The 23,328-nt window shown below is 42.9% G+C and overlaps 1 protein-coding gene across 1 annotated transcript; it reads left to right on the forward strand.

The window, feature by feature from the left end:
* Positions 1 to 19,414: 19,414 nt before the first annotated feature.
* LOC133925910 (RING-H2 finger protein ATL39-like) lies at positions 19,415 to 20,419 on the forward strand. Its single transcript, XM_062371651.1, has one exon. It carries the CDS (start codon positions 19,586 to 19,588, stop codon positions 20,069 to 20,071), a length of 486 nt encoding a protein of 161 aa, XP_062227635.1. The 5' UTR covers positions 19,415 to 19,585; the 3' UTR covers positions 20,072 to 20,419.
* Positions 20,420 to 23,328: the final 2,909 nt, after the last annotated feature.

Here is a 23,328-nt window from a genome sequence, read left to right on the forward strand (position 1 = left end):
TAGTAGGCATGTCTTCATCATACTCCTTAGGCTTGATATCCCCAATGGCCATCTTTTTCATCACTTCTCTCAAAGGTTCATCACCTACATCATCACAAGCAATACCTTCTCCTTGGGAGCTATTAGATTCATCAAACTCCACATCACACGTTTCTTCAACAAAACCAGTGCTATTGTGGAATACTCTATATGCTTTGGAGTTAGATGCATAACCAACAAGAAATCCAATATCACAATGACGCTCAAAATTACTTAGGCGTTCTCTCTTTTTGAAGATGGAGCACTTACAACCAAACATCCAGAAGTAGGAGATATTGGGTTTCCTCCCAATAAGAAGTTCGTATGGTATCTTCTTCAATAGTCGGTGGAGATACACTCTATTTGATGCATGGCATGCCGTGTTGATTGCTTCCGTCCAAAACTTCTCCGGCATACCATACTCATCCAACATAGCTCTTGCAATATAATCAATGTCTTGTTCTTCCTCACCACCACACTATTTTGTTGAGGAGTATAGGTAGATGCAAACTCATGCTTGATGCCTATTTCTTCACAATACTCTTCAACTTGAGTATTTGAACTCCGTCCCGTTGTCGCTTTGAATCTTCACTAATGTTGCTTCAAACTCATTTTGAGCCCTCTTTGCAAATTTTTTGAATATCCCAACAGTCTTTCTCTTGTCATCTAGAAAGAAAGTCCAAGTGTATCTAATCATCAACAATGACAAAGCAATAGAGATTACCACCAAGACTTTTGTAGGTGGTTGGTCCGAAGAGGTCCATGTGTAGTAGCTCCAAGGGTCTTGATGTAGACATCATAGCCTTGTAAGGATGTAAGCTTGAAAATTGCTTTCCCGCTTGGCAAGCACTACACAATTTGTGCTTCTTGAAGATTACGTCCTTCAAACCGACCACCATTCTGTTCTTGAATGTTGAGTTGGCTCATTCCAATATGAGCATGTCGTCGATGCCAAAGCCAACCTAAAGATATCTTGGTAAAGAGGCACGTTGTCAAACTAGCTTTATTAGGCGAAAAATCCACAAGATATATATGTCCATACCTAAAGCCTTTAAAGATTAGATCATTATGCTTCTTGCTAGTAATGATAACATCAACATCACTAAATAAGCATGTGAAGCCTAAATCACATAGTTGAGCTACGGAAAATAAATTGAAACTAAGAGACTCAACTAAAAGTACATTGAAAATAGAGAGATCATTGGAGATTACCACCTTACCCAAACCTACCACATTTGCTTTTGAGTTATCACCAAAGGTGACTTTATCATGTCCGCCCACTTCATCTTCTAGAGAGGTAAACATCTTTACATTACCGGTCATATGTTGTGTACAACCACTATCAAGCACCCAATGCTTTCCATCGGCTTTGTAGTTCACCTACACACATAAGATCAAGCTTTTTGTTTAGGTACTCAACCAAGTTTGGTACCTTTCATGTGAGACATAAGATTCTTAGGTACCCAAATTTGCCTTAGAAGCTTTCCCTTTGCTTGAGTTCCAATGAACTTAGCTATATGACTTTGCCACTCTTAGCCTTCTGCAATAGAAAATGATGACTATTAAATTTAGACTTGTATTTAGATGGCAAAATGGGAAGGAGTTTGGAAGGAATGGAACACTCCCTTGTGTGGTGACCGGTTACTTCACAATGTTGACAATAGGAGCCAACTTCTTTGATGAAACACTTTTTTATCTCTGGTGACTTGATGACCTTTTCCACCGGGTTTGGGAAACTACCAATGCCTCTCTTTTTGTAGTACATAGCATTCTTCATGAGGATTTTTTTATGATTGTACTCCCCTTTAGTCAACCAGGCCACACATGAATTTAAGCTTGCAATCTCATCCCTAAGCTCTTTTTCCCTTGCATGGTTAGTCTTTAGAGATGATACATCATCACATGAAGATGAGCAAGGTATTTCAAGGAGATCATCACAAGATGTAGATGCATTGATCTTAACTACTTTAATAGTAGACAATGCATTTAGAGAAGAATTAATAGCATCATATGCAAGCTCAAGTTCTTGATATTTGCATTTCAAGTCAACATGCTTAAGTTTTAGCTTTTTGTTACTAGCCTCAAGAGACTTGCTAGATGCAACTACTTCATCATTTTTCTTAAACACATCATTGTATTTAGCAAGCAACTCATTATGACTAGACCTAAGCATAGCATTAGCATTTTCAAGAGATTTTATTTTAGCTTTTTGTTTCTTGATGATAGTAGCATAATCATTCATGAGCTTAGATAGATCACTAGGAGAAAAACCATCATTGTCACTACTATCATCTTCATCACTACTCACCTTGTTGTTACCTTTTACCATGAGGCACATAGGTGGTGGAGGTAGGGGTGCATCATCATCATTGGTGATAGCAAGGCCCGCAAGGTTGTTGTCTTCATCAGCGCTTGAGTCATCACTTGAGCTTTCGCCGGAGATCCATTCACCAACAATATAGGCCTTTCGTCCTCCACCCTTCTTGTTGAAGAGCTTCTTCCTTGAATACTTATCTTGGCTATTCTTCTTGTGCTTGTCCTCATCTTCATTTTCTTCAATCTTCTTGCCCTTGTTAATGTTCTTCTTGTTGGGTTGAGGGCAATCATATGACATGTGACCAAATTCACCACAATTGTAGCATCTCTTCTTGTCTTCTCCTTCGAACTTGTCAAATTTCATTGGGCGAAATTTGTTCTTCTTGGGATCATAGTTGTAGCCCTTCTTCTGGAATTTTGAGATCATCCTTGTAGTTCTTCTCATGAGAAGAGCAAGCTCAGTGTCGGAGTCATCATTATCATCATCATCACTATCTTCTTCATCGCTTTCGCTTGATGATGGGAGCTTTATCTTCTTTTTCTTCTTGTCAACAATCTTTGCCTTGAGAGCAAGATTTTTCTTGGATGAAGACTCATGATCTCCAAATAAGAACATCTCATGAGCACATATTTTTCCAACGGCGTTGGTGATGGTCATGTCATTTATGTCCCTTTCATGAAGAAGAGAGATGACAATGTTATATTGTGGCTTTGGAAGCACCATCAAGATCCTACGAATAACGTCTCCTTGAGAAAATTAATTTAGTTCTAGAGAGTTAATTTCTTCTACAAGCATATTCATGTGAGAATACATATCATTGCATAATTCATTTCGAAGCATCTTGAATTAATTGAGAGCATTCATAAGCACATGATATCTTTCCTCACGAATTTTTCTAGACCCCTCATGAATTTCACAAAGGGCGGTCCGAATCTTATTAGCATATTCCTTGCTACGAATTCTAGAGAAAGCCTCTTCACTAATTCCCTAAAATATAGCATTCTTAGCCTTAGCATTCCATCTAACTTGTTGGTCGGTAAAAGGGTTATCAAACCCAATGGAAGCGGCTAGCCAAACTTCAGGGGAAATAGCCTCAAGATAGCTTGCCATGCGAACTTTTCAATAGGTGAAGTTCTTTCCATCGAACCTTGGGACGCTACTTCCATTCCCCAGGGCCATTGCTCTAGGATTTAAAGCCTATCAAGAGCACGAGGCTCTGATACCAATTGAAAAGATCTAATGGCCCTAGAGAGGGGTGAATAGGACACTAACCAAAAACTAAACCAACTACCAATTTCTAGAACAAGGAGCAACCTTAGTCTAGAATGTATAGAAGCAACTAAACGACCTAGGAAGCTAGAAAGATAAGCACAAACATGCAAGCATATAAAATATAAGTAAAGTGCGAAATTGAAACTTACATGAAGGAAATGCTAGAAGCAAAATGCGAAATGTAACGAGAGTAAGAAAGCGGACACTGAGTTTTTCCCGAGGTACCAAAGAGTGACACTCAACACTAATCCTCGTTGGAGCATCCACACAAGGATGTCGCTCCCCCTTGAGTCACCAAGACTCAAGTGCTCACTAGTAATTGCCACTTCTCCATCTCCAGATTGGCGGGCATCAAACCAAGTACACGAGCTTCCCGGGGCTCCCACAAGACCTCCAAGAGCTCATCGAGAACACCTCCAATCTCCACGACCGTGCCAACCACTAAGAATAACAAGCTAACTGGTTCACTTGATCCCAGTCAAGCCTAAAATATCAGCTAGATGCACACTCACTACTCTTGAAGCACTAATGGAGTTTTTAATCTTCAATTAAGAACTTGCAAATCACCTCAAGTGTTCTCCCTTGCCTCTAGATAATACACAATATGTATGAATGCTTCTGGGTTGCAAGAGAGACGAATGGAAATAAGTGAGGGGGTATATATAGGCTATAGGTCCAAATCTAGCCATTGCCTAACCACTCACTTTTTCTGTGAACACTGGATGGTCCAGTGCACACGCCTCTATTAACACAGGACAATCCGGTGATTTAACATTTTCCACACGCTGATTTGACAGTTGTCAATAGCCGTTGCAAAAATGCTCCAGTTTCTTCCACATAGCATCACCGGATAGTCCGATGAGTTATACTCCATTTCCTCCGAAAATACCAAGCTTCTGTTAAATAGTCCGGTGATTACTCCTTTAAGTCACAGGACAATCCGGTCAGTTCAACTCTGATTTTCTCCAGAAAAATGGTCCTTCTGTTAAATGGTCCAGTGTATGAGTCCTTCAAATCACCGGACAATACGGTGCATGTAACTTCAAATTTATCTGAAAATGACTCTTCTATTAAATGCTCCGGTGCAAAATTCCTTCCAAAACCGGACAATCCGGTGAGTTCATTTGAAATCTTCACAGAGAAGACAAATAGTCCAGTGAGTAAAATCCTTCTCACCGGACAATCCGGTGAGAATAATCTTCCTGGACCTCATCCAATTCAATCAACTTTGAGTTCTCACTCCTCAACTTCTCACCCATGGATTTCTTTGAGCTACCTAGTGGTAGATTTTCGCAACTGTGCATCCAACTATGTCTAGACTCAACTAGGTCAAGGTACAACACTTAGCCCCCCTTTATAGTACGGTCAAACGACAAAAAGAAGACCTATATCTACTCTAAGTGTCCTTCATCACCTTGTGACACTTAGAAGATCCTTAGTCTTGACGCAAATGTCCTTTGATCGACCAATAGAATTTCATGAGGGACCAAGAAAAACCATTCAATCGTTATGAATTACAGAATTTGATTTTCTTCAAAATATACGCATTAGTCACAATGATACAGTTGTCATTAATCACCAAAAATACTTACCACATACCTAGGGGTCTAGATGCTACACACATTTAGAGCTTCATCATAGAACATATTGGGGTCAACCCGGGAAATTATGTCTATGATGATAAAATATATTTTTTTCATAAAAGGTGCAAAAAATTTGTGACAATTTTGTATGTTTATCATTAAATATTTGGAGCCTGGGCAGCCCAAACGCACAAATAAGACTTTTTTTCTCCATCATAAACTATCTCCAACATAGTTTGGAGCCATAAATAATGCAAGTTTGGGTCTTTTGGGCGTCCATAAGCTCTTCTAGAAACAATTTTTGGACATATAATAAGTTGTTTTCATTTTTTCCCCTCAACCTTCCAATCAAATATTTTTGCTACCACAATGCCGCCCAGCCGCATCAACCCATCCATTGTGGTGCTGCCCGGCCACACTTGGCATGTTGCCACCTGACCGCACCCTCACGCCCAATTTAGCTGCCACGCGTGGGCTGCAGTGTTGACGATTGAGAGGCAAAAAGAAGAATAAAAAAATGAGTGTGTAAGGTGAGGACTACGCTGGTCTACCCCTGTCTCCCCAATCCGATTCTTGTTGCTCCCATGTCCATCGTGTTGCCCTATCTCCACTTCACCAGTAGCCCGTTGGCCCCATCTCCACTCATTGACGGTTCATCACGGATCCAATGGATCAACCCTGGATGGTTCATCCTGACTTCCTTCTCCCTAACTTGCTCGCAGCTGCACTACCTAGGGTTTTGGCACTGCCAGCCATGGATGGCCTTGTCAACTTTGACCTTGCCTGAGGTCAGTTTGTCACCTGGTCACTTCCGATGACCCTTTCATTGCCGCCGCCATCAAGCCTTCAAGGTTCTCGCCCCCTCCCCTAACTCATGTTTTCCTTTCAGATATACTAGCCTCCTTCGGCCTCAACCCTTCGCCACCACCTTGGCATTGCTCTCCTCCCATCAATTGGATGGACCATTGTCTCAATCAGATGCAAGGGTTCTGCCTCTAGGGGATGCTCCTAGATTCCATTGGACGCCACGGTCATCGGGATACAATTCGAAAGGCAAGTAATAAACAACATGCCATATGTATTTTTGTGCATAAATACCTCTTAGATTGATGAGCTTTTTGCATACTACTCAGATCTGTGATTTTTTATGCTTTCGAGTCAACGTAGAGGACACCAAATAATGTTATTCGTTATTATAAGTGAACACTAGAATGATATTAGCACATCATGAGAATCTGAATCTTTCTTTTATCAATTGGTTTTGTGCCATGGTTCTCATTATATTTTGGATTCACATGCTATTAGATATAGCTAATTTTGATGTGAAATAATAACATCCTTGGTTGAGTAGTAGTCTGTTTGTGTGGTTGGCCAACCACACACTCCGACAACTGAAATAATAATGGTTGCAACTTTAGAAGAAGAATTCAATTGTGAAAAGTTATGTCCAGATTCGAGCTTGTGGACAGAGCATATAAGCTCAATTGGCTCGTGATGACACTTTGTACCTATCCATTTTCCAGGAATTCTGGAGAATGAAAATAATGATGATTTCTTTATAAAAAACTATATTGCAGGATATGCCATCTAAATGATTGTTGCCGGTTATGTATTCAATGCTCCCAACTTTTCACTAGCCCTGTTGCAGGGCACACCACCACACCCAAATATTTCTATTAATTACTATTGATTCAGTGTTCGGCCTAAACAGCACTGTTTCTAAAATCTTTCAGGCATACTTTCGGCAATGATAATGAGTATTGTCAAATCCCACCATCTATAGCTGCTTTGCAAGTAATACTCTGTACAATGACCCAGTTAGAACTACTTATGTATTATGTACTACCTTCAGGCGTTTTTCCTATGCAAAGATTGTGGTGCACTGATGTCTGAAGTTCTTGCAGAAATTCAAGGTTTATATTTTCGACAACTACTTGGGAGGAGCAATACACTAGTAAGAACTAACTGAAGTGCATCTTTTCTTGATCTATGTGCATTGATTTTAATTTCATCATTTATAAATTTTTTCCATTGACAATATCTTGGAATCTTATGTACACTGAAATTCCCTTTGTGCGTTTTAGAAATTTTTTTTTTAGAAAGGTGACAGGAGATCTGCCGTTTTATTAGACTATGAGTAAAAAGCGAGTACAAAAACTAAAAAGAAGATTAGGGAAGGAGGAAAAGGGGAAAGCCCAAAAAAAACCTGAAAACCACTCGGTAGGCCCAATCAGCATAAAGAAAAAACCACCAAAACAGCTAGAAAGGCAACAGGGGACTCAACGCATGGATGAAAACGTCTTGTGGACTTCCTCAATATGATCTTTGATTATCTGAGCAACCTTGATGGCTTCCTCTCTTCTATCTTGAAACATTCTTCGATTCCACTCTTTCCAAATATTCCACCAAAAGGTAATAACGATTCTGTTGAAATCACGCCTAAGTTGTTTGTCAATCTTGATTGATGCTTCTCTCCACCAGCTTGAAGTAGTCCAATATTCATTGAATTGAGGCCAATTTTGAAAGTGAAATGAATGCAAAATGTGCATCCAAACTTCCTTTGTGAAAATACAATCTTTGCACAAATGAACGGCGGTTTTGTTCTCTTGATTGCACAGCTGGCAAATATTGTTTCGTGGCCAATTTCACTTCACTAAATTGTCAGCAGTTAGGATTTTGTTTTGCAGGAGGATCCAAGAAAACATTTTGCTTTTTGGTTCTGTTTTGACCTGCCAAATCTTCTGCATGCTATATCTCTTGAAACCTCCCACAAACTGGATGTTGTAAGCACTTTTAGCGGTATATTGCCCATTTGACGTCCACTTCCATGAAATTTGGTCCTGGACGTCGAGCTACAGATTGATGTCTCGCATCTGCTGCCGTAAAATGATTAGTGGTTGAAACTCTTCCTCTAATTCGAACATTTGAACATATCTCATCCATCTTTGATCGGTAAGTCCAAATTTGACATTGAAATTTTTTCTCAGTGATTTATCAAAAATGAGGGGTGCAATGTTACGAGTGGTAGTTCCATTTAGCCAACTATGAGTACCAGAAGGTGGCCTTCTCCACATTCCCCATTGATACTGTGGTTGAGGCGTTGAAAAGCGCCTTGTGTTTTTCATTGCATGGTACTGTCTTACCCTTCCATGGCTGATATTGATATTTCCAATTGAACCAAAGCCATCACAGCCTTAGCACCCTCGCAAACTTCTCAAACTATAACATACCCAAACCGCCTAGGCTTTTTGGTTTTGTGACTGTCAGCCAATTAGCCAGACAATGCCCCCTCTTCACGTTATCGGGAACTTCCCCTCTCCATAGGAAACTCCTCCTTATTTTGTCAACCTTCTTCTAGAGCCATTTTTGTAAGGGCAAAATGGTTAGATGGAATATTGGTTGGGTTGAGAGAATGGAGTTGACTTGGGTGCCACGGCCTGCTAGCGAAAAGAGCCTTCCTTACCAACCGGGGAGTTTGTTGCTAATCTTGTCAATGAGAGGTTGTAAATCAACCTTGCGAAGTCTTCTTGTATGAAGTGGAAATCCTAAATATTTGCATGGAAAGGTGCCAATCTTCCCAGGGAAACCTTGAAAGATTAACTTCAGCGGCAAAACTTGGCACCAGATTGGGTACACTTCAGTTTTGGAAAGAAAGATTTGTTACTAGACCTGTGCACTGACTGAAAGAATGGAGGATTTGCTGTAAAGCCTGCAACTCTTCTCTATCAGGATTTGCAAAAATAGTAGCATCGTCTGCATACAAGGAACATCTTAATTTTGCTGATCTTGGCAAAAGAGGCTTTAAGATGTTTTATTCTACGGCTCGCGAGATGATCTTCTGAAGCAGATCAATGGCAAGGATGAAAAGCATCAGCGACAGAGGATCCCCTTGCCTTAGGCCCCGAGCATGATTAAAAGGTTTCCCCGGTGTTCTGTTTTTAACAGAATCTGTGAGGAGGAGGTGGCCAAAAGGAAGGAAATCCAATCTCTTCATCTTTGGCCAAAACTGAGAAGGTGCTGATTGAACCGGTGGTGGCCGTGGAGCAGTCACCACGGCTCCTGGCCTCAGATACGGGCAATCCCGTGCGTAGTGGCCGACACGGCTGCAGTTATAACAAGGGCCGCCGGGGCCACCTGTCACGCTGCTCTGTGAACCGGCCAGTCGTGGAGGCTGTCCTTGTGGAGCGGAGAAGGCTGGGCGCTGAACGAGCCACATCGGACATGGAGCACCTGACGCCGGCACACGAGATGATGGAGGTAGACTCTCCATGCGGGCGCGCTGCGAGCTCCCGCCCACAGAAGGCGAGGAACCCCTCTTGCGCTTCTTCTCCTCCTGGTGGTTCTTAAGCTTGAACTCCACCGTGAGTGACGTGCTCACCAACTTGTTAAAGTCGGTGAACTCATGCGTCGATAACCGTTCTTGCATCTTCAAATTGAGACCGTTAACAAAGCGGTATTGCCTCCACTCATCGGTGCTCACTTCATCTTGAGCATATTGTGCAAGGTGATTGAACACCTGCACGTACTCCATCACAGTTTGGCCTCCTTGCTTGAGGTCCTCGAACTCCCGCCTCTTGATCTCCATGAGGCCGCTCGGGGTATGGAAAGAGCGGAAGGCCTCACGGAATTCTGCCCAAGACACTCGGTGGTTAGCGGAGTGCATGGCCAAGAAGTTGGACCACCACGCGCCCGCCGAGCCCTGAAGTTGGTGGGCGGCGTAGAGCGCCTTCTCGTGATCCTCACATCTGAGGAGAGCAAGCTTCTGCTAGATCGTCCAGAGCCAGTGATAGGCATCCAGAGGATCCTCAGCCCGCGAGAAAACCGGCGGCTGAGTCCTCAGGAAATCTAAGAAATCATCTTGGCACCCGGCTCCACCCCCTCCATGAGGAGCCGTGTTGTGCACGAGAGCCTCAAGAAGCGCCTAATTTGTCTGGCAGTTCTGCTCAATCATCATGAGCACTTCCGCCATAGTCAGCGGTGGAGGAGGGTTGTTCTCATTCGACCCCTCTGGATCATTCATATCACGACGAGTCCTAACCATTCTGTAACGACATAAGAAAAGGGAAATGTCAAATTCCGACTTAGCACAACGCATTCACCGGATATATTGGTAGAATCCCGTAATACATGTATATAGATCATGCATGCATGAATGCAATATGAAATGACGGTATGCTCGATCCTAGCTACCGTTTCTTTCTCGTGCACTTCTCTCTGCAACAAACATCGAAACTCACAAGCAATTATACTTAGGGGCATACTATTGCATTTTCATACATATTGATCATGAAGAGGCATAAACAAAACTTAGTGAGTTGTTTAGGTGAAGTTGACCACTTACTAAACAACGTTCTAAATTATGTTTAGGCTACTTAATTAAACCAAGATCTGATACTACGCTGTGAGGACCCATCCAAATAGTATTCGAACTAATCATCAGGCGGATCATTAACATAATCACAACCTCGACGATTAATCAAAATACCGCTCCGGCAGTCCTGGCACGTGTTTTGTGCCCAAGGATCGGAACACATGCCTTCCAACATGTACATCACAACATAGCTTAATAAAGAGCGAGTAATAAACATTTATATTACAAGTATTAAGCATGCAACTGATTTTAACAGTTTACAACAAAAGCGAGCTAGGAGGAGACAAAACCCCTCAACTCCTAACCAACAAAAGATCTACACAGTGGAAGAAAATAAACTATACAACAAAAGTATATGGAGCCACATGCCCTTAGGCTCCATACCAAGAGCACCGAGTTCGGAGTAGAATCTGCTACTCCTGCTTGCCACCCTGATCGGCAGGCTGATCGGCAGGCACAAAGTAGCCAAACAGTGCCTCTTCCTCGCCAACCTGTGAACCTGCAACAACTTAAGGGCAGCACCCTGAGTATGAAGGTACTCGCAAGTCTTACACAGTATGGGTATATATATTCCCGACTCCAAGGATCATGCATTAAGCTGGTAGCAAGAATTAACATGGTTAAGTTTAATTAAGCGGTAAGCAACCTAGACGTAGGTGTGAGCAACTAGCTTAACCAACATATATGAAATAACCCCGCACCACCAACTGAACATATATAAACATAACCAACAAGTGTATTAAAGTATAATCGGTGCCAACTCGATCACCATGCCCAAACTACCACAATGTATCCGAACCACATCCACATACTCGAACCATAACCACACCAAACCATCTCATATCCGAACCAACACCACTATCACTCCAACATAACTCCAACATAACCAATCCACAAACACGTAGCCGAACCATCACCCACAACCGAGACTCTACGACCGGTGCAGATAAGTGACAGACATGCTCATAACCAAGAGCACGGTAGTTCAAACTATTTTTACACCCTGCAGGGGGATACTCCTGGACCCACACGACACGAGGACCATTCGGCTTGTGCCACCGGCCAAAATGCACACAAGGGGGTACTCGTGACAACCTTTCCCAACCAGCCCTAACCGTGTGGGGCATGCAACGCTTGTCGCGGCGGTACTAGACCTACTCCCTGAGCAAACTAGTACTGCTTACAAGCCCGCCTGCTCACATCATCGTTGTTCACGCCCACAAAGACACAGCTGCGAAGGTATTCGGCTTGCCTACCATTATATCAGCGTGTGGTGAGTAAGGTAAGTGCTAAGCCGACTACACTGACGATCGGTGCTTAACCAGTGCAAACAGTCTACGGTGCCCGGTTTTCCTCTACCGTCCTACCCAGGGGAACTCCACATCCGAGCAGGCTAAACACCCTCCTAGCACCGCTCACACCTCGCCTCATACTCACCACTCACCAACCATACTATCACCAACAACATGTAATTGTAAACAGTAGTAGATCCTATCCTCGCGAACAACGGAGAACGCCGTCGTTCGACTTATACCGAAATACCTAAGCATTGCTAAGCATAGCGAAGACTTTTAGACATCGACATCACCTCTAGGCTTCAAGGAACATACATGAACTCGTGACCAAGGTAGAAGAATGCAACGGCATAGGTTCTACCAAAGGTACCCGACACATGCATACATACATAAGCATAGATAACACTTTAGACTTTCAAGTTAACACAGTGCAATATGATAGATGCTTGTCTTGCTGCCCTGGATCAGAAAGATACGGCGCGACGAGATCGCCTTCGGCCTCTGGGATCGGCGGATCGACTTTCTCTAAAAAGGATCAACGCGTGCAATGCAATGAGTATGAATGAAGTGCAAATATATGTCACAATATGCATATAATGGATGAAAACATTTTTCCTAGATAGAAAAAGTCATAAGGAAACTAGCAAAATTAGATTAATCAATTTTGGACTTATGATGAATTAACGGTGAATTAATGAAGCTTTAACCTAATTAATTAATCTCAGAAATTTAATTCATTATTTCATGGCTGGAGATATTTTAAATAGGTATATTAGGTTATTATGAAACCAACAAAATTTGTTTCATAATTTTTGGAGCTACAGAGAATTTATTATGAATTTTACAAGTTTCAGCAAGTAGTAACTGTGCTGTCTGGGTATACAGCGGTCAGACCGTAGGTATACTGGCGGTCAGACCGCCAAGAGTCATGGTTAGATCACCGAAAACATGGTCAGACCGCCCTCATGCAAAGAGTTTTGGCCCCTGGCGGTCTGACCGACCTTGGGGTGGCGGTTAGACCACTGTGAGTCGTCGAGGGCACTTTGGGAGCTCACCGGCGACGATTCCGGCGACATTTGGAGTGGGGACTTGGACCTAGAGCATCACATTGACTTCCTCTACCGCATAGGACAACATGCATATGTCAAAATCGATCAAAACTCAGCTATTGCTTCTAATTCATCAAGAACTCATGAACTTCAAACCCGTAGCTCAAAATTCGAAATCCAACCATCCAAAAGGTGGATTCTTGCCATGGGAGTTAAGGGGGCTTACCCAAAGGCCTTTACCGAGGTTGTGGACCGTCGATTGAAGGAGGAAAAGGAGGAAAAAGCTCGGGAGACGAAAAAATCCGGTGTTCTTCACATTTCAACCCTAACACCAAAAGACACCAAATCCGGCTCAAATCCTCCGGGAAAACAAAAATGAATTGGAGGGATGGATAGCTCATGAGCTTGTGATCGCAATGGTACCACACACTCACCTTGATTCGGCTCCTACAGCGCGGATTTGAGGGAGAAAGGGAGAGGGGCTTGAGAGAGTGAGAGAGGGAGGGGGCTCCCTGTGCTGCACGGTGAGAGGGAGAACGGGAGGGAGCAGGGAGAGAGAGTGAGGGGGGGGGGGGGAGAGAGCAGGTGGGGGTGGCTGCCCACTTGAGAGAGGGAGTGGTGAGGTGTGGGGCCACACGTGGGGCCCACATGTTAAGGAAAAAGTCCGCTTTGACTGCAAAATTCATTCTTTTCTCTCCCGAATTTCTTTCTCTCATCCGATTGATTCAAAATGAATTGCTCTAATTTTCTGAAATAATTTACCTTGAAATTAATTATGACACTAATGATGCCTGATTAAGCTTAATCACGCGATTATGGAATTTGGGACGTGACACCTAAGGAGAGGGCTTGGAGTTTGTCATTCCTGTGACATTATGTGAGGAGGAGTTGGAGTTGCAACTCTACATACTTTATATTACTTTTGTTGCATTTGAATTTCATCTCATCTTGTAAGATAATCATAGTAGTTGAGCATTGTCTTGTATGTCTTTAGCATTTTTAGTTGCTAGACTTGAATTTCGACTAAGTTAAGTAGTTGTGCAGAGCAATGTTTTAATCTTAGGCTTCTCTTGATGCTTTGACATGAAACATTCCAAGCGAGCTAGCTTTCCTAAAGATAAAACTTGGCAATTTTATGAATCATGTAGACTATAAAATCTTGCATTCTTAATCATCATGTTTATAATTTCTTTGCCTTAGTCAATGATTGTGTTAAAACTAGTTTGATGAATATCTTGCTCTAGACTTCTTAGTTCAAGATATTTGATTGGGGAATATTACACTATATTTTTTATCTTTATCAAATGTTTAGATCATGATAGAACCTTGGAGGAACTTGTGTTCCTTGTGTCGCAAAGATGCTACTTGACTTGATCTAAGTGATAACTTGGTAATTTGTGCAATTTGAATAATCATAAGCAATCAAGTTTCTTATGCTAAAATATAATTCAATATGGTTGTCTTGATGCCTCATGTGGTTTGCTAAAGAAGCAAACCCATAGTTGCTAAAGTCAACTTGAGGATAACATGAATCACAAAGAAATGTACCTAAATGATCAATTTGGTTTTAATCATTTGATCTAACTAAGTCTTGATTTCATATATGAGCATTTGCAAAGCCTTCTATCATGAATACTTGCTTGCCTAGTTTGAGATTGAAGTTTGCTAGTTATTGATGCTTGTATTGCAGTGGATGCTTATGTGGCGATCACTTTTAACATGATTCTCCTACTTCGACCTAAATGCACCAATACTTCTTCAGGATTAGCTTGTAAAGCTTCATGCTCTTATGTCATTGTCTCTTTTTAAGCCTTTTATGCGATTGTGAGCTTCACATTCTACTCTCCATAGCCCTTAGATATTTCTAGCTTGTGCAAATACTTTATGGTATACTTGTGAAAGCTCAATAGATTTGCATATTCATGTACTTCATTGTGTTTTTAGTCCTTGATGTTTGCATTGCCAAAGGAGGAGAAATTTTGCACTAATTTACAAAGAAGAAGAATCTTGCATCAAGAAATCTGTGCATTCATCAAGGGAAGCTTTTGCATTTTTGACTCGTCTCTGCTTCTCTTTTAGCTTTTGCGTTTTATGTTCTTTCTTGAGTTTTTGTCACTTGGACGAGCTTCTCTTGTTGGATTTCTTCAAATCAAAATGTTTGTGCTTTAAGAGTTGTCAATGCACTCATCAAGGGGGAGATTAAGAAACCAAGTGGAAATGTACCTTGGTTTATATATGATGAGTGATTGACAAATGTGTTGATTTGGTTTGATGATTGTTGGATTGTATACGCATGTATATGCACTGTGATTATGATCATCACTAACCAAAGTGCAGAGAAAAATAGAGTTGACGTGTTTGTCTCTGGGTCCAGGAAAATTGTACATGCCAGATGGTCTGGCACCTGGGATTTTGAACACATCGGATCATCTGACGTTTAGACGGAGTACATCGAAGCATTTCAACTAAGAAGCAAAAAATTGAAGTACACGCTGAATGGTCCGGTGATGGGCACAATGAACGCTGGAGCATTTCTTGTAGAGAGGTTGCAAATTGGCTCTAATGGACTTACATGTGTTGAGTGGTCCGACGATGGAAGATGTAAATGCCGAAGAAAATGCTGGAGCGTTTCTTGCAGAGAAGATGCAAAATGGTGGTCCGGTGAAGATATATACATCAGATGATCTGGCGATGAAATGAACAACACACCAAAGCATTTCCTGCAGAAAAGGACTGCAAGATGGTCAGTCTAATGAGTTGAACAATCTGGATGATTCGACGCTCAGGAGGAGTGCATACCGGATCATCCGATGTTCACGATTTTTAAGAGATTTTTCACTTCTGTAGGGATTTTGATTTCGACTAACTTGTGATGGATTTAAATGGTGTTGGAAGTACATGTTTGCTTGTCTCGTGATATGTAGGTGGTGGATGCAACTTTGTGGCTGATGGTGGGAATTTCAGGGCTAAGCAAGGAGCTTGGTGCCGAACGATCGAGGAAGCCGAGCAAAGTCAAGGGTGATTCTAACTGTACACATGGAGGTCAAGCAAAGTATGAGATGGAGGATAAAAATGACATATTGACAAAGTCAAACGAAAGGGATACTGGTGCAAGTTACAAAACGGCTCGAGGGATTCGGAGCAGGAGAAACTTACCGGCGGTCAAAATTGCAAAATAGAGTACGCATGTCGACATCGGGATGCTTGCTTGATATGAAAGCAAGTGGCAGCAAGTCATGCCTTGAAAAGCATGTGAGGTGGTTTCATGGATTAGCCTGAAAAGCGTGGAAAGACGGAGGGCATGTGGCATCATCATGAAGCTTGCATTGAGGCGAAGCTAAGTCATGAAGGCGCCATAGTCGTTTGATGGATGGAGCAAAAAATAGACCAAATAAATACCTAGTGGTAGATAGGCGGCCATTGGAAGAGAGGAGTATTTTGGGAATAAAGAAGCTTAAGCGCTAAGCTACCTCTCTAGGCCTATAAATAGAGGGGTAGGGTTGTGTGGGAGGCTTGAGCCAGCCACTTGTGTTTGTGTGTTAGGGTTTTAGAGGAAAGGAGAGAGAAGAGCTTAGCCTTTGTAATAGGTGAGAGCTTTTTGTGAGGAAAATATCTTGTAATCTTCTAAAAACAGGGCTGACCATTGCAAGAAATGAAGTGCATGTTTTCTCCAATGCTTGTGTTAATGTCATTCTAGTTTCCTTCTATGGGCTCCCTTATTTTTTTGCGAGTTTTTCCCTTTTCGATTATGATTTTTATTTTGGTTGATGAGCTGAGATTTTCCCACCTTGGGGAATTATTCTTCTTGTTGCTAGAGGCATAAAATTTACATATAAATATATACAAGTAGGTCTTGAATTGCTTTGCCTCTAGATCATTAATTTGGAGAATCTCTTCTACCAGTGATCTTTTTTTTAAAGGTTTCTTTCCTCAAGTTGTAATCTTTTTATGGTAATAACTCGTGGTTTGAGTTTTATTGGAACCTATGGTTCATATACTACCGTGAGAGCCATGATTTCTCTTGTGTTCTTGATTGCAACTTTTTCTTTCCATATTTTGCTTCTTCTTGAGTTTTTGAGGTGCATTGTGTGTAACAAAGGAGAAGGACATCCGACTCAAAAGAATTTGTTAAGGTGCCTATTCACCCCCCTCTAATCGCCATTCTCGATCATACATAAAAGATTAGGAAGACATACATGATGACATGTAGACAGGTACGGACACAAAGGATACAGATGACACATGTCCCAATGAAACATGCACAGAAAGCCCTAGAAAAGGAAAATTACAATAAAGCCTTTTGAAACTCCTGTGCTTGCTGAACTCGCTAGCCACTGCCGCTGCTAGGGTACATCGCCACTGAAGACAACGCCAAAGCCAAACAGAGGAAGTCGACTGCACCCCAAGACCTGGGAAAAAACCATCACATGAAACCTTTTAGAGGTGCCATAGTAGAATCCTGTCCTTCCCTAAGGACAAGAGGAAGGTCGCCATTGTGGTCCTTTGGCCAGGGATGCGCCCCATGCTTCTATGGTCATGGATCTAAGCATGCTGCCTGAAAGAGGAAAAAAGCTCAGATCCACTCTCCTCATCACCACCAAGCCCACAACCGCCTCTCAATCTAAGTAGAACTAGGCTGCCACCACCAAAACCCTACCTGGACAAAGCACCGAGCAGCCAATCCTTAGACATGACCTCACTAACCCATTGGTGGCATTGGAGCCAACTCCGGCACAGTGGGGAAAGGGCCGGAGTACCTTATTCCAAAGCAGCGACATTGTCTCCATCTCAATCTTGTCGCCGGGACACAACCCAAAACTCCAAGTGGCCTCGCCAGGGAAGTCGTCAACGCATCACCGTCATCAACAAATTAAACCGAACTACCCTGGAGAACCAAAAATCACAGTGGGCGCCGCAAGAACACTAAGAAAACACACCCATGCCCAAGCCCGAGCCAATTCCCTCCCTCCCAGCATCAAAGATGAGGCCGAAGGGGAGGGATCGGTGAGGTCAGAACAAAACCCTAGCCATCGCCCTAGTCGCCTCTTTGGTGTTGTTTGGTTTGGAAGAGAGGGAACTAATTCCTCCTTCCCTCCCTCGTCCCTTGAACTGAACTGGCTCATCCCAATCCCCTCTCTCCCTTGAACATCTTCTCAGGCACAAATCCTGATCCCCAAATCCTCCCGTCTCTAGTCCCTAATATAGTGCAAACAACCTCAAATTTGCAATTAGGGTGGGTATGCGCTATGGCACAGCGACGGCAGGCTGATCTGCTAGAGCGACGCACTCAATACTAGCACTGGCGCCTGTCAAGTTCGTCTCCAATGCCAGAGACCACTGGTTGAAGTGAGTGAGCAGGGGAGAAAGAGAGGGACAATAACATCTTTTCACAAGCTAGTAATAGTGCTAGTCAACTCTATCATTCTAATGGAAAGAAAAAGAGTAAATTTCGCAAAACTACAGATAGTTTAAAAAAATATCACATAACTACAGATTTAAGCAATAGTTTCACAAAACTACAGATTTAGTGTCGATTTTATCACAAATTTACTGATCTTTGGCAAAATTATCGTAAAACTACAGATTTAACCAATAATTTCACAAAACTACAGATTTAGCGCCGATTTTATCGCAAACTACATATTCTAGAGGAGTTATTCCCAGCTCTATTACCATGACGACTAGGCCCCGCTTGCAATCTCACAGCGGCTACAAGCTCATGAAACGGACCATCCAGGAGCTCATGAAACTATAGATACTTTGGCAAAATTATTGCAAATCGCAAAATTACAGATTTAAACAACAGTTTCACAAAATTATAAATTTAGCACCGATTTTATCTTAAAACTATAGATTCTATCACAGACCTGTTAACTTTACGAATGGGCCCCACTTGCAGTCACATGAACTTTCGGACGGTTCATTTCATGAGCTGGCAGCTGCTGTGAGACTGCAAGCGGGGCCCGGTAGTCATGGTAATGGAGCTGAGAATAGCTCTTTTAGAATATGTAGTTTTGCAATAAAATCGACGCTAAATTTGTAATTTTATGAAATTGTTACTTAAATTTGTAGTTTGGCGATAATTTTACCAAAGTTTATGTAGTTTTGTGATAAAATCGATACAAAATCTGTAGTTTTATGAAACTATTGCTTAAACTTATAGTTTGCGATAATTTTGTCAAAGCATTTGTAGTTTTGTGAAATTTACTCTTTACAACAATTTTGTCAAAGTACCTATAATTTTAAAAAAAATTACTCCAAGAAAAATGTACTATTCAAGTTTCGGTGGCATATTTGCAATTAGGATTTTTTAATGGCAAATGCGCAAAATTTAACGAATAGCAAATATGCAAATGACCTTTAATATATCTATGCTAAGCAGTTCCACGTGGTCAGCGGAAAATAGAGTTGACACTATCTCCCTTATTCTAAATGCAAGTGTAGCTTTCTTCCAGGTAAACGCTCTTCGATCATGAATCTTCCCGTACAAAATATCGAGGAGAAATTTGCAAGAGCGACAGCTATAATCCACTCACCTCAACTCCTCAATCAAGGTCAACGCCAGCCGTATCATTCTCATGATAAGGCCCCCGTACTCCATCAGGCCGTCCTTTGCTTAATCCGGCGAAAGGCTCGAGTGGAAGCAGTACGTGCCATCTCGCCGCCGCAGCGCCGCCACCATGGCTTCTTCTTTCGTACCGACGCCGACTATGTCACAGTCGGAGAAGCGCCCAGCGACGAAAGGAACAATGATTTTCAGCTACACCTGCGTCGGCCTCACAAGCACCACGCTATTCTGCGTCCTCTTCTTCTACTTCTACCGCTACTTCCGCAGCCGAGCGCCGGTCACCGCCGCCAGTGCAGGAAACAATCCAGAAGAGCACCATGTTGGCGCGGACATCACCAAGCTGTCGGAGTTCGCGTACACCCAGTCGTCGAGGAGGCACGGCGGCGGCGACGGGGCGCAGTGCTCGGTGTGCATCGGCACGGTGCAGGCCGGCGAGATGGTGCGGCGGCTTCCCCTATGCAAGCACCTGTACCATGTGGAGTGCATCGACATGTGGCTGGTGTCACACGCGACGTGCCCGCTCTGTCGGTCGGACGTCGAGCCGCCGGTGGACGGGCAGGCCGCGTCGACGGAGCAGCCACAGGCGCTGCCGGTGTAGGGCGGCGCTGGTCACCTGTTTGTCTCCTGCAACGGGCTTGTTAGTTCGTACACATGTGTGTAGTTCATTCGTGTACATCAGAAATTTGCTGTGGTTTCAGTCGTATATATATTCACGATCATATATTGTTCTTGTTACACTGCAATCTGCTTTCAAGTTTGCAGTGGCTACAGAATACACACAAGATTTGTTTCTGTTTTTGCTTCAGCAATTTTCAACAGCCACATCTGCACCTTGTAATCATAGTGCGAAAAGTCGGACCGGTCATTGAACCGGCCATGCTACTAGTTCACTTGTTTGATGGTCCAACCTCAACCGGTTCAACCACGGTTCAATAACCATGTATATAATACATAACGGAAATGCTATTTAATTGTCCACAGATTTTGAGGAGAGATATGTCGAATTTCATACCGCAGGATGAACTTGAAAATTCGTGCGGCCATCTCCCCCAATGAGCTCCTTTGGTGACATCTTTTTCTCCGACGATGGCAAGGTTAGGGTTAGGGTTTTGGATTGGGGTTCGGATTCGGGTTTTCAAGATATTGAGGGCTGCCGGCTTAGAGGGATGCTCGTGGAGGGGAGGTGGAGAGAGTATGGGCGAGGAGGGGAGCTGAGGCAGTGGGGAGGCACGGTGAATGACGGAGGGGAGCAGAGGACAGTGGGGAGGTGGCGCGTGGTGGGGGCGGAAGTGAGGGGCGCCGGCAGTGGGTGCGAAAGTGAAGGAAAGGATTAGGGTTAAATTTTTAAATAAAGTTGAGATTGATTTGAGACGTCCGATGAAGATCCGACAGAGAGGACAGAGAAAGGGAGGACAGGGAGGAGAGGAGAGGGAGGCCAAAGAGGCAAAACGCTGCCGACTGAAGGCTCCAGCCGGCAGTGATGCCTGGGGAATCACTGCCGACTAAAACCACCAGCCGACAGTGATTCCCAGGCATCACTATCAGCTAGAGTCTTTAGCCGGAAGTGAAAACACTTTCACTGCTGGTCCTCCGCACTAGCAGTGATACTCCCCGACTATCACTGCCTGTTAACCACTACTGGTTCTAAAATCGGCGGTGAAGGAGGTTTTGGAGCCGACAATGATTGGGGTTTCTGCAGTAGTGCTCTCCACTCCCGTCTCTCTCCCTCTGTCACCCACTAGGTTTTTGCCCAATGCATCTGGCAGTGGCTCAACGGTAGCCCAGATGATGCCTCAGCATATGGACAAGCTCGCTTAGGTGGTGGCCGGTACGTGAGGCACGATGGGCACTAGAACGAGCGAATCGGTGGCGGCTTGTTCTTCTCCACAAATCTCCCTCCCTCTCCCTCTCCCTCTCTCTCCCTCTCTCTCTCTCTCTCTCTCTCTCTCTCTCTCTCTCTATATATATATATATATATATATATATTTGGATGGCCAACGGCTAGGCTCGCAATGCCACCAGATTTTGTTCTACGATTTGTTGTGGATTGAACTCAGGAATGCCATATTTGAACCAGGGTGAGATTTGTGGAACTTATTTGCTTTTCATTTGTTGAGTGGAGCGAGGGGATTGCTTATTCTTTCTGTTGATTTCTGATGTGGTAGGGAGTTTCTAATGGATTTGGGTGGTTGTGGATGGTCCTGACCCCGTCACGTTGGCGGTGCAGCTAGATCTAGATGACAATGACGAGGAGGCAGAAGTGTTGGAGGAGCTATTGGCATTCGACAAAGAGGCGGCATGAACTCCTTCGAATCCTTTAGATGGGTCCATGTTTGTGTGCTCCCCGGCAGATTTGTCGTCCTATGGTGAATCCCCCCCCCCCCCCGCCCTCTGAATTTCTACCTTAATTTGGACTCTGGCTTTTTTGTATTAGGAAAAGTCTAGTAGTTGTAGATAGCAGTTAGCTCTTATTACTTTGGCATGCAGAGAGAAGATAAGTGGATGAGGATGGAGATGAAGCTGACGTGGAGGGAAATCTTGCTCACGTGGAGCTCTTGAAGGAGAGAAAAATAAGAGATGGACCTAAGCATTGCAAGGTATGGGAAATTGAAAATAGAATCTTTTGAGAAGTATTCTTAGAGAAATAAGAGATAGCAGCCGGAGATAACTACTGGAGATGACCTTATGTTTAGTTACAAACGAACGATGGACTGATGGGGATAGATGGTGTTTGGATTGGTTTATTAGAGTTGTAGGCAGGGGCAAAAATGGATTACCGGGGACAATGTCGTGTAGCATTAGGAAGCTCAGCCACCTGCAGACAATGTATGGGTTTGGAAAAATGATTTCACTTATCAATTTTGATCCATGTGTGTGATTGAATGTAGCAGAATTATAGTTAATAGATAATCAAAATTTCAAGTTTGCTGGGACCTATTTTCCCAACACCTATTTAGTTTAGTCCAGCAACAACTTATGTATATGTATCACGCCAGTTGCAGCACTTTGAGAGGTTAGAGACTTTATATTACCGACTCTTGGTTTGTAACTAAGTTCATGAAATACATTTGTTTAATTAATCAGTAATACATTGGAGTAGGGTTTTTTTGAAATTGGCATTACAATGGTTTTCTAGCAGATGTGCTCATGCAAAAGCCCAGATAACAATCACGTTCTATGAAAACAAGCAGGGGTAGTGGTTTTTGAAGGCTTTGTTTTACCTGTTTTATGTGGCTTAGCATTTCTGCCTTTTTTTTCTCTTGTTTCATATAGCATTCCAGTAGTTTGCATCTGGAGATGCAAACGCTTCTGAGATAGACTTGGGAGTCTTATCCACAAGGTACACAGTGAAATCATCGCTAAAAGACTTTGCAATCCTTTGTCTCTTACTCCTCCTAGGAGCTTCACTGTCATCTTCCTTAGGATCTTGCTCATCTATTTGTTCAATAATCTCAAGAGGTGGAGGAAGTTCAGAGATTATCTCAGAAGATAGTCTAGACATGCTATGTAAATCTTTCATAGGAAATATGAGCTCAAAAAATGTTACATCACGAGACTCCATCATTGTATCGACATGCATGTCAGGTACCTTAGATTTAATCACTAAAAACCTATAAGCAATGCTCCGATGAGCATATCCAAGAAAGACACAATCCACTGTTTTAGGTCCGAGCTTGCGCTTTTTAGTTATTGGTACATTGGCTTTCGCCAAGCATCCCTAAGTTCGCAAATAAGAAAGTGATGGCTTTCTCCTTTCCCATTCTTCATATGGGGTTTTCTCTTTATCCTTAAGAGGAACTCTATTCAGGAAATGACATGAAGTCAACAGGGCCTCCCCCTACCATGCCTTAGATA

The sequence above is a fragment of the Phragmites australis genome, chromosome 8 (genome assembly GCF_958298935.1).
Source record: "Phragmites australis chromosome 8, lpPhrAust1.1, whole genome shotgun sequence".
NCBI classification, from domain to species: domain Eukaryota; kingdom Viridiplantae; phylum Streptophyta; class Magnoliopsida; order Poales; family Poaceae; genus Phragmites; species Phragmites australis.

Excerpts from the sequence above, each read along its gene's own strand:
- LOC133925910 (XM_062371651.1), top strand. The coding sequence starts at position 19,586 with ATGGCTTCTTCTTTCGTACCGACGCCGACTATGTCACAGTCGGAGAAG.